The sequence below is a fragment of the Saccopteryx bilineata genome, chromosome 5 (genome assembly GCF_036850765.1).
Source record: "Saccopteryx bilineata isolate mSacBil1 chromosome 5, mSacBil1_pri_phased_curated, whole genome shotgun sequence".
NCBI lineage: Eukaryota > Metazoa > Chordata > Mammalia > Chiroptera > Emballonuridae > Saccopteryx > Saccopteryx bilineata.
Window position 1 is genome coordinate 123067105 of NC_089494.1, and position 11128 is coordinate 123078232.

The following is an 11128-nucleotide window of genomic DNA, read 5'->3' on the forward strand; positions in this document are numbered from 1 at the left end:
TCTTTTCATGTTTCACATCACAAAAGTCAAAGGTCAGGGCAGCATGTCGCTGTGTAATTGGCAGTGTTTCTTTTGTTCTGACCCCTAAAATAGGTGCATCTTATAATAATGGCACCCCGGGGTTGGCGAAATGTGGAATCATTACAGTTGTGCTGATCTGGGGCAAACTGCAATATCTCTGGGCTAAAATGGGGGGTAGTGTTCCTCCTTCAGCTAGTCACTAGGGGGCTAAAATAAAACCACAACAGTCCACAGTTCTGATGGTATCAGTCACTCACCACCCTCCCTCCAGAATAACAACCTTGGCATGTGCAGTGGGCTCTGGGCATGCTGAGAAGTCCTTTGCCAGACCTTGTTTGTTTGTCTGTGGGCGGGGAGGCCTCTGCACTGAGGCCGAACAAGCAAATATTTGCAGTTGTGAATTAACTCGAGTTCCAGCAGTCATGGCGACAGGAGGCCAACCTTGCGGTTTCTCCAAGGCCCACCCCAGTGAGTCCCCTTCCAGGCAGGTCTTGAGGTGGGCTGGAGGAGGGGGCTGAGCAGGGGGAAGGCTAAATCCTTGAGCCAGAGTTTGAGAGTTCAGCTGGAGTTTGGGGTAAAGGGAAATCTGGGCTCTGCCATCGGCCAGGCCAAGGCATTGACTGGTTGGCAATCCTTAGGCCTGGGCACCACAGTTTCAAGGGGCCCTCTTCCCGGACTTTAAGGCAAGTGAAAGTCAGCTGAGGGCCTCCAGGGCCATCGCCAGGAGCAGCTTGGAGACTGGGGCCTGTTATTCTCCCATCTGCCTCCAGCTCTAACCTGAGGCCTCTGGTTTAAACAAATGTCGGAACCAGCCGCAGGGCCAGTAAAGACAGAGTTGTCAGATAGGCCTGCCCACCCAGTCCTGGACATAGTGGAGGGCTCCTTGGCTTCCTGCTGGCAGGGCTACCTCTGTGGTCTTGTGGGGCACCCAGTGGTTTGGGGCATGATATGGGGCCTGGAGCCACAAAGGCTTGGGCTTAAGTCCAAGCTCTGTTGCCTCCTGGTTGTGGGTTTTTAATAAGTTACTTCACTCCTCTGAGCCTCAATTTCCTCCTCCATGAAACAGGGTGACTGCACTGAGCCTACACCTTAGGTGGTTGTGAGCCTTCCCTGAGATAATAATAGAAATACTTGGCCCTGGCCAGTTGGCTCAGTGGTAGAGCATCAACCTGGGGTGCAGAAATTCTGGGTTTCTTGGTCAGGTCACAGAGAAGTGACCATCTGCTTCTCCTACTTTCCCACTGCTCCCACAGCTATGGCTCGATTGATTCGAGCATGTTGGCCCTGGGTGCTGAGGATGGCTCCAAGGAGCCTCCACCTCAGTTGCTAAAAATAGTTCAGTTGTGAACATGGGCCCCAGATGGGCAAGAGTATTGACCCCAGACAGAGGTTGCCAGATGGGTTCCAGTTGGGGCACATGCCAGAGTCTGTCTCTCTATTTCCCCTCCTCTCATTTAAATAAAATAATAATAATAATAACAGCAATACTTACTGGGCATCTGCTCTGTGCAAACTGCAGCTAAGGAGCTGTATGTAGATTAACTCACTTAATTCTCACAATGACCCTATACAGTTTTCAATCCATTTTACGAATGGTGAAATTGAGGCACAGAGCAGTCAGGTTTCTCATCTAATGTTGCTGTCCTGGAGCTGGGATTTACACCAAGTGGTCTGAATTAGTGGCCTGCCGCTGAACCATGTACAAATTGCTTGAAAGACACCATGAGTGTCTGATCAATGTTTGCTATTACCCTTGTCCTGGCCCATAGATCAGCCAAGGTAGCAGCCCTGAGGAACGTTCTGGGCACACCTGCCATGGCCCTTCTGTGCTAAGTTCCTTTTGATCTTCACCAGGACTCCATACCCTTTCCACCTTCTCTCTTCCCCCTGAAAACTTGGACTAGGTGGTGTGACTTTAGAAAAGAAAACTGAGGTGCCAGCTGGCTTCCGCCTAGTAGACAGGACCCCGACCCCAACCCTTACCCTGACCATCGACACACATTGGGAGGCTCCTGTCTGGGTGGCAGCAGGCAGAGCAGGGTCTGGTGGCTGCCAGGGGCTCAGAGGTCCTCGTCAGACAGGTGTCAAACACTTCCGAATGTGGCGGCTAGCAAGCCTCTTACTGTTCCTGACTGCCTGGGGAACTTCTGGTATACCGGCTACTCATGGTAAGGCCACTCCCCAACCCTCCAACCCTAGGTCCTAAGGCCTTCCCACCTTCCCCACCTTCTCTGAGCCTCAGGGCAAGCTGAGAGGCAGCCTCCCAGCTGGAGGGCAGAGTTCTGTGGTGGTGGTGCCAGCCATAGCAGGGCACCCCAGTCAGGGAGGTTACATCCTGGTGCTCCTTCCTCTACCCTGGGGGGAGAGGGTCACAGAGTCCCCTGGGCTTTCCCACTCCACTCATCACTTCCTCAACTGAGAAAGCCCTGGTCCCAGGCCAGGTCACATCAGAGCCACACTGCCTCAGATGGCCTGTCCTACTGAAACCCTGCCTCAGCCCCCATCCCGGGTCCCACAGTCAACAGGAGGAGGCAGGGTGCTGGGGAGGCCTGCAGGGAGAACGGCTGCCTCCCTCAGTGGCAGCCACCCAGCCTCTCCTGGAGCCACAGAGTGTTCCTCACACTTACGCCTCTTGAGCAGCTTCTCTGCCTGGGGTGCTCTTCCTCCTCCCCACTACCTCTTTCCATATTTCCCCCTACCTTTCAGCTCCAACCTGTGGTCTTTTGGTTCAACTGTCCTGACTCAACTCAAGCACACTTTCCTCCCCTGGCCTTTGCATCTTCCCTCACACTGCTCTTCTGCACTCCCCTGACTTAATCCCCCATCCCAGCTGTCCCCTGTCCTCAAGGCAGATGACTCTAAGAGCCCAGGAGACCCGTGGTGATACTCACTGGTGACAGGTCTGTGGCCATAGGGGAGGACACGGGAAATGCTCAAGGAGGGGAGGCTGTGGAGGGACGATGTCAAGATGGGATTGCACAGGGATGTTCGGAGAACAATGAGACCAAGTTAATGTGCATTCTTTTTTTTTTTTTAAATTCATTATTATTTTTTGTGTATTTTTCTGAAGCTGGAAACAGGGAGAGACAGTCAGACAGACTCCCGCATGCGCCTGACCGGGATCCACCTGGCACGCCCACCAGGGGCGATGCTCTGCCCACCAGGGGGCGATGCTCTGCCCCTCCAGGGCGTCCAGAGTCACTCCAGCGCCTGGGGCAGAGGCCAAGGAGCCATCCCCAGCGCCCGAGCCATCTCTGCTCCAATGGAGCAATGGCCGCGGGAGGGGAAGAGAGAAACAGAGAGGAAGGAGGGGGGATGGGGGATGTGCATTCTTGATAACAAAGTGACATGGGCTCTCCCTTCTGTACCAGCACTAGACTGCTTCCTCAGTACAGTAGAATGTCCTCAATTTGGATGAAAAACTGAGGTTCAGACATAGAAAGACACTGGCTCAAGGTTACACAGAGGTAGGGCTGGGGTTCAAAGGGAGGTCTGAATGGTCACGTCTCCTGTGCTCCAGCCTCCAGCTCTCTTTGCGAGTGGAGGAAGAGAGCAGAGGAGAGGGAAGAGGATCATGACCTGCAATCATACAACCCCCCTGGCTTGCCCCAGCTTAGGCCCCCACCCCAGACCCCCACCTCAGGCCCCTCTACCAAAGCAAACCCCCTTACCCTCCCCAAACCAGACTCAGTGTTCTCCAGTAGTGAGCAGGCCCACCAAGTGCTGTGGAGAAACAAACGTGCCAACTCCTTCCTGGAAGAGCTCCGGGCCAGCAGCCTGGAGCGGGAGTGCATAGAGGAGGTCTGTGACTTGGAGGAGGCCCAGGAGATCTTCCAAAATGTGAAGGACACAGTAAGTCACCTGGTAGGGTATAAAGGCCAAATCTTAGAAGTGGGTTGGTGGCTGGCTGGCTGGGGCCTCGATGAGCTGGGTGGGACTGACCCCTGAGGGCCTCTTGGGGTTTGGGAAGGCAGTGGCACCAGCCCCTTTCCCCTCAGCTTGGGGCTGGGTGCATGGAATGATAATGCACTGGCTCTATACTGTATGTGACTATAAGAAACAGAACTCTGCAATGAACAGCAGGAAAAAAGAATTTAGGGAAGCCAACCCAACTCTACTGTAGGTGCACACCCTCCTGCTGCTGACCACCTCTCCCTCACCTGTTTTCTCTCTCTGTGACCAAAAGACCACTGTCTCTCCTGCCACTCATGAACCTGCTGATCAGGGTGTGTGACTCAACTTCCTGATGTCTGTCCACATAGACTCATCCTGTGCCTCAGTTCATATTCTCAAAGGGCAACATCTGCTTGCTCAGGAGATCTGAGGAAAGGGTCTATCTATGTCTTCTCTGACCCCCAGGCCTTGTGGTAGTGGCCCTGAGGTAAAAGGTGGACTTGGTAAGAGAGGTGGCTTTCCATTACAAGTCTCAGAACCCCTCTATCCCTAAGGGCCCACTTCAGCTGCTAGGAGCTCAGAGTTGTGCCACCTGGGGTTCCCTCCATGCTGTTAGGGATCCCCTTTCTGTTTAGGGCTTACCTGGCTGAGGGAGAGCTCTCATCTGCTCCCCACCTTGCCCTCAGCTGCCACCTCCTTGACTAGGTCCCCACTGCCTCTTTTCCCAAATGGCCTCATTAGCAGACACTACATGATACTCTGCAGATACAATCTCAGCCCATCACATGCCTTTTGTGGCCACACCTCATCCTTAGGTCTTGGGGTGGGGGGTAGAGCTACTGCTGCAGGGCTGGACGATGTAGGCACCAAGCAGTGGGTTTTGGGGTGTGGTGATCCCAGACCAGCAGCAGCAGCAGCAGCACCTGGATAGAAAAGCAGGCTGTTGTACCAGACCTTCTGAACCAGCAATCTGTCTCACTAGTGAGGTCCAGGAGCTTGCTCAACTTTGGGAACAGTGGTTCAGGGTAAGACTAGATGCAGGAGAGGTCCAGAAAAGCCCCAGAGCGAGTAACAGGAACTGGTGGGACATAGGTCCTTCCTATTGCAGAGGTTTCTGTGGTAGAAGACTGTGAGGGACCAGGCTTCCAACTGTGAACAGAGCAGGAGGGTGTTGTTCATGGGATGTGGGGTGGAGATGGGCAACAGGGGTCAAGGAGAAGCTGGTGGTAGTCCAGGTGCAGCTGCACTGGCAGGGGGTGACACACAAGGGCTGACCTCTCTTTGTCCGGAAGCCCTTCTCTCCCCTGTCCACTTAGAAACTACTGAGCCTCACCTGGGCCAGACCCAAGAGGTGCCCGGTGAGCTCCCCATACACACACCTGGGCTGAAGGCCCCTGACATAGCCCATTTCTCTCCACAGCTGGCCTTCTGGTCCAAGTACCTTGGTGAGTGCGCTCTGGAGTGCAGGCTGCGCTGTCTGTGCCCCTCCGGGCCTCAGGGCCACTGTAGGGAGGGGAACAGGACTGGCAGCACCCGGGACACCTCCCAAACCCCATGTCGCAGACGGTGACCAGTGCAAGGACCGCCTCCCGGAGCATCCGTGCGATAGCCCGTGCTGCAGTCACGGCACGTGCATCGATGGCATCGGCGGCTTCCGCTGCGACTGCAACTTGGGCTGGGAGGGCCGTTTCTGCCTGAACCGTGAGGGCGCACGGGACCCGCGGGGGTCGCGGGGGCAAGCGAGGGGCGCGGCGTGGGGTGGGGGCTCCGCGGGGGTCTCCAAGGCGCGCTCCTCCGGGTCGGTGTCCGCATTTCCCCAGGAGTGCGCTTCTCCAACTGCTCGATGGACAACGGCGGCTGCGCGCACTACTGCCAGGAGGAGGGGGCCCGGCGCCGCTGCAGCTGTGCACCGGGCTACGAGCTAGGGGACGACCACCTGCACTGCGAGCCCACAGGTGATCCCCGGAGCTGGGCGTTGTGGTGCGGTCAGGGCGATGGGGCTCCTGGCGAGTCTGGTGTGCACGAGGAGCAGCACTGAGTCCTACTGAAGGGAGACGGGCTCCCGGATCGCCGGGCCATCGTGCTACAGGCGGCCTTCCCCTGTTCACCTGGCCAACAACTCCTAGAGCCTGAGCCTGTAGGCCACTCAGCTCCCAAAACCTGAGCCGACATAGGGGTCAGGTCCCCAACATCTATCTCCCTCTGTCTGTCTTGGATGGCTTCTTCCCTTAAGATGCTCTGTCAAGCCCCACACCTCGTCCCCCCTTAACTCTGGCTTCTCTGTGGAGAGCAGGGACCCACGATCCAGCCTTCTTCTTTTCCTTCGCCCAGATTTTAATTTCTTGGATTTATATATGTGTAAGGATGTCGAAGTTTTACAGCTCTTACAATGCATTTCAGCAGGTGGCTCCTCACTGCAGGTCTTTTTTCATTCATTGTACAGTGCACAGGGCCCCTGTGAGACCCTCTGAACGTGGAGATTCATGTCTTCCACCTTTAGGAACGCTTCCTTACTCGTTTCTTTGATAACCTCCTGTTTTCTCTGTTCTCTTTCTGGACCCCCTGTTCTCAGATCTCCTCCCCTCAATGGATGAGTGTGATCATCTCTCCTGGTTTCCATTTCTTTGACTTTGTGTTCTTCCAGGGAACTTTCCACTACTTTATATTGCCATCCTTTACTGGAAAAAAACAAAAACAGTTCTAACTTTGTGTTTTGAATTAACTATATTTCATAGAAAGTTGCATAGAAATGCCTGGTAGACCTGTTGGCCTGTGGGCTTTCCTGTGAGATTATCTAAAGGCCTAGGTTACTGTCAGAGCCCCAGACCCTTAGGTCTTTACTTCATGCTGTTTTCTGAGAAGAATCCTCCAAACTCATACTTGAGTGGTTCCAACCTGGCTTCCTGCCCCTCGGAGCAGGGTGCAGAGGGAAGCCAGTCTGTAGTTGTCTGCGTGACTCCCTCTGGTTGGCCTTTGATGTCATTCTTTCTGTGACTGTGCCTTGAGTCCCCAGATCACAGTCCCTGGTTTACCCTCTGCAGAAGATAAGACACCTACAGTCTCTGAAGGGGTAAAAGAGGAGAGTCAAGTTGCTGAGGAGTCTGGGCAGAGGTCTAGGGCTCTGGCAGTTTCTCTTATAAACTCACGATACCCCACCTGCACTGCCTCATTGGAAGCACTGAGTCTTCCCGGGGTTCTGTGGTGCAAAGCAGTCTGTACTTGGTACCTGCTATTACTGACTGAGGGATTTGCTTTCTCAATCAGTCAATGTCCATCTGCTGTGCAACTTCCAGAATCGTGCAGTTGTCTCATCACCATTCCCTGTCATTATTCAGTTCTCCTGCTAATAGCTTCCTGCTGCTCTACATGAATTCTAAATCTCTCAGCCGAGATGAATGGCCCATCCTGAGCAGTCCCAGACAGAGCTCCTGGCCCTCAGTGCTCTGTCAGGTGCTCTCTACTTTTTTTTTTTTTTGCGAATTTTTTTTTTCTTTTTTGTATTTTTCCTTACTTAGAAGTGGAGGTCCCCAATGCAGCCAACCAGGATCCACCCGGCATGCCCACCAGGGGGCGATACTCTGCCCATCAGGGGCGTTGCTCCATTGCCACTGGAGTCATTCTAGTGCCTGAGGTGGAGGCCATTTAGCCATCCTCAGTGCCCGGACCAATTTGCTCCAATGGAGCCTTGGCTGCGGGAAGGGAAGAGGGGGGGGAGGACATGGGGAAAGGTGGAGAAGTAGATGGGTGCTTTTCCTGTGTGTCCTGACTGGGAATCGAACCCAGGACTTCCACATGCTGGGCGGACACTCTACCACTGAGCAAACTGGTCAGGGCTGCCCTCTGCTCTTGAGAGGACCTTATAACCATATGTAGAGCTCTCCAGGAATGCCTACCTCTTCCTCTCCATAATTTCTAACCTCTGTTGGGAGCTCTGCAGCATAAAACCTTACTTATGCATTCAGAGATTGCTCCCAACAGCCCTGGGGAATACTGAATTCTGAGAAGTTTAACAACCTATCCAAGGACACACAGCTAGATAGTAATGCTTGCTTGGTCTGACTCTTGTTTGTTGACTGACTAACCCGAGGGGGATTTGCAGATTGATGTATTTGCGAGCCTATGGATCATTTATTCCTTTAACCCTACAATATGGCAAACCAGCATGCAGGCAGGAGGTGAACAAGATGGGAGGGCAGTCTCGGGGGTAGTGCCTGGCAGGACCTTATCATCTCCCCCACTGTCAGTGAAATTCCCATGTGGAAGGCCGTGGAACCCAATGGAGAAGAAAAGCAAGATCTCAAAATGTTGCACAGACCAAGTAGACCAAGTAGACCCGCGGCTTGTCAACGGGCAGCTGTCTCTGCAGGGAGAGAGCCCCTGGCAGGTGAGAGGAGGGGCAGCAGCCCCAAGTTCTTGCTCAGGGTGCACCAAAGAGGACGTGCTGCCTTTGATTGGTGTGGGGAAGGGGAGGCGAGTGCTAAAGGCACTCAAGGGGGAAGCCCTGGAAAAGGCCGACTCCATGAACTGTGTGAATATAGAAAATGCCAGAAAAGGGGAAGAAGTATGGCCAGAAGTCCATGCCCACATGGCCAGGGAACCCGAGAAAGACCTACTTATGCTTCTAGTGTCTCGTGTTTGAGAACCACGCCAGGTCTGTGCTGAGACCAGGGGCCCAGACTTGGAGTTGTCAGAAAGTGGTGCTGGGATGACACACCACCCACTCCCATTCCAGGTGATCCTGCTGGACTCAAAGAAGAAGCTGTATTGTGGGGCAGTGCTCATCCACACCTCCTGGGTGCTGACAGCGGCCCACTGCATGGAGGACTCCAAGAAGCTCATCGTCAGGCTGGGTGCGGCCTGGAGCCAGGCAGGACGGGTCACCAGAGATATTAGGAGGGGTGGCACCCGACAAGCTAGCCTAGTTTGGGGTCCCTATCCCTTCGGGGGCAATATGCTTGAGCTCTACAGGTGTTTGGGGGGAAGAGGCCCATTTCCTCCTACCCTGACACTCCTGTAGTGGGATTTGACACACAGTGACAGCTGGTGTTTTACAGAAAGGACATTGTCTGGTGCCCTCTTCACATCTGGGCCCAGGTGCTTATACACAGTGTTTGCAAGTGAGGGGGTTACATACGTACTTGCTTCCTTTCTCCCATCATGTGCAGCAAGCTGTGAGCATGAACCTTCAACACCCTATGGCACAGACCCACATGGCCTGGCCTCAGGGCCATGCTCCACATACACTGAAGGGGATAGAACTGTGCAGCAAAGCCCTGACATCTGCCACAGCAGCTAGTTGCTTCCCTGCAGCAGTCTGGGGGTCTCCAAGCCTCAGCCTAATGCTATACCAGTTTCTGGAGGGAGCTCTTATCTGGTCTTTATTCAATGACCACATTCATATCCCCCACAATTACCTGCAGCACAACCAATAGCCTGTAGCCTTCAGTGACAATCTGCTAGGAATTTCCAGGCACCCCTAACCATCTAAGAGCCATCAGGCTTGCCTGAGAGGACCTTGTCCCTTGTGTGTGACCCAGACCTTCCTGCCCTGCCTAGATCCTGTTGATCCTCTTGTCTGGGTCTCTGCTCTTGCCCTGCCCCCACCATGGCACGTCCCTGCCTTAAGCTCCAGCTGGGCTCTGCTGGCCAGGCCTCTACTGGTGGGAGAGTTTCTCTCCAGTCACAGGCTCCCCGTTCTCTTTGTAGCTCTGGTCTGTGTCTGGGTTTCCAGGGGGTCTTGGGCTTCCCTGCTGACTGCTGCTTACTCCCCAGGCAATGGTCCATCTCTGAGTCCTAAGTTCAGACCAGCATTCTGCCCCTTTATGATAGGCCTGTTACTCTTCATAAGGAAGTGAGGTGCAGACATGTGGCCCATGATGATGCTTGGGAGGTGCAGTGACCACTCCAGTGTGGGCCTACTGCCCATCCTCCACCTGGTCATGCATAAACACAGCAGTTGTGCCCACCTGTCCAGAGACCACTCTGACAGCCCTGTGCCCTACAGGAGAGTATGACCGGCGGCGCAAGGAGAAGTGGGAGGTGGACATAGACATCCAGGAGGTCCTCATACACCCCAACTACAGCAAGAGCAGCAGTGACAACGACATCGCCTTGCTTCGTCTGGCCCAGCCTGCCATCTTCTCACAGACCATTATGCCCATCTGCCTCCCAGACCGTGGCCTCTCAGACCGTGAGCTCACCAAGGTCGGCCAGGAGACTGTGGTGACGGGCTGGGGCTACCGCAGTGAGACCAAGAAAAACCGCACCTTTGTCCTCAACTTCATCAAGGTCCCAGTGGTTCCTCACAATGAGTGTGTCCAGGCCATGTTCAACAAGGTTTCTGAGAACATGTTGTGTGCAGGCATCCTTGGGGACACGCGGGATGCCTGTGAGGGTGACAGTGGGGGGCCTATGGTCACCTCCTTCCGTGGCACCTGGTTCCTGGTGGGCCTGGTGAGCTGGGGTGAAGGTTGTGGGCGCCTCAACAACTATGGCATCTACACCAAAGTCAGCCGCTACCTGGACTGGATCCATGGCCACATGCGAGCTGAGGAGGGTTCCCCTGACAGCCAGCTGCCCTAGCATCCCTCCTGTGTCATCTGGACCCCAGAGGCCACTCTTGGAACGGGGATTGGCTTGAATGGCAGTACATGGGATATTAAAAGGAGTATGCAGCAAGCACATCAGCTGCTGTTCTGCCTGTCTTTCCATCCTTTTCCTGGGGTGTTCTGAAGGGAAGCCATACTTATCAAGTATTCGTATATCCTGAACTTCCTAAACAGAATCTTACTTAACTTCTGCAGCAAATCTGTGGGATGGGGATGAGCAGGTCTGAGTTTTGTGGCATCTGAATCTGGTACCATTTGGGGGACTCTGAAAAAGAATTAAAAATGTGACTTCACAACAGCAGGAGCTTCTCCTAGAGGATTGGAAGGGAACTTTGTGTGTGTTGGGGGTCCTGATGCTGAAGCTCCGTAATAACCCAACACTGGGGGCAGGACGCTTGTGACTCACAGCACAAAGGAGGACACTGAGGTTCAGGCAGGTTTACATGGTAGAGCCAGGACTCAAGTCAAGGTCTGATTCTAAATCCTAGGTCCTCCTGTCTGTTCTCCTCCTGGAGGCAGCTGTTTTGAACGCTCCTGGGTGTGGAGGCCATTCCTGGGCCTGTGAGGGAAGAAGCCAGAGACCTTGAAGGTGTTGGTTCAGCCCA

At 54.2% G+C, this 11128-nt stretch overlaps 1 protein-coding gene across 3 annotated transcripts; it reads left to right on the plus strand.

Annotated features, from left to right (window-relative positions):
- The first annotated feature begins 372 nt into the window (after positions 1–372).
- PROC (protein C, inactivator of coagulation factors Va and VIIIa) lies at positions 373–10598 on the plus strand. Of its 3 annotated transcripts, XM_066232553.1 has the most exons (9): positions 373–489; positions 2103–2189; positions 3707–3873; positions 5336–5360; positions 5479–5616; positions 5736–5870; positions 8160–8299; positions 8648–8765; positions 9920–10598. In XM_066232553.1, exons 1-9 carry the CDS (start codon positions 444–446, stop codon positions 10495–10497), a joined length of 1434 nt encoding a protein of 477 aa, XP_066088650.1. In that variant the 5' UTR covers positions 373–443; the 3' UTR covers positions 10498–10598. The 3 variants fall into 3 exon arrangements, with proteins under 3 accessions (XP_066088650.1, XP_066088652.1, XP_066088651.1); XM_066232555.1 differs by lacking the exon at positions 5479–5616; XM_066232554.1 differs by lacking the exon at positions 2103–2189 and having other exon boundaries at positions 403–489.
- The last annotated feature ends 530 nt before the right edge of the window (positions 10599–11128 follow it).

Excerpts from the sequence above, each read along its gene's own strand:
- PROC (XM_066232553.1), top strand. The coding sequence starts at position 444 with ATGGCGACAGGAGGCCAACCTTGCGGTTTCTCCAAGGCCCACCCCA. Across the intron at positions 2,190-3,706 it reads TGGTATACCGGCTACTCATG|ACTCAGTGTTCTCCAGTAGT; the intron begins GTAAGGCCACTC and ends TCCCCAAACCAG. Across the intron at positions 5,871-8,159 it reads CCTGCACTGCGAGCCCACAG|TGAAATTCCCATGTGGAAGG; the intron begins GTGATCCCCGGA and ends CCCCACTGTCAG.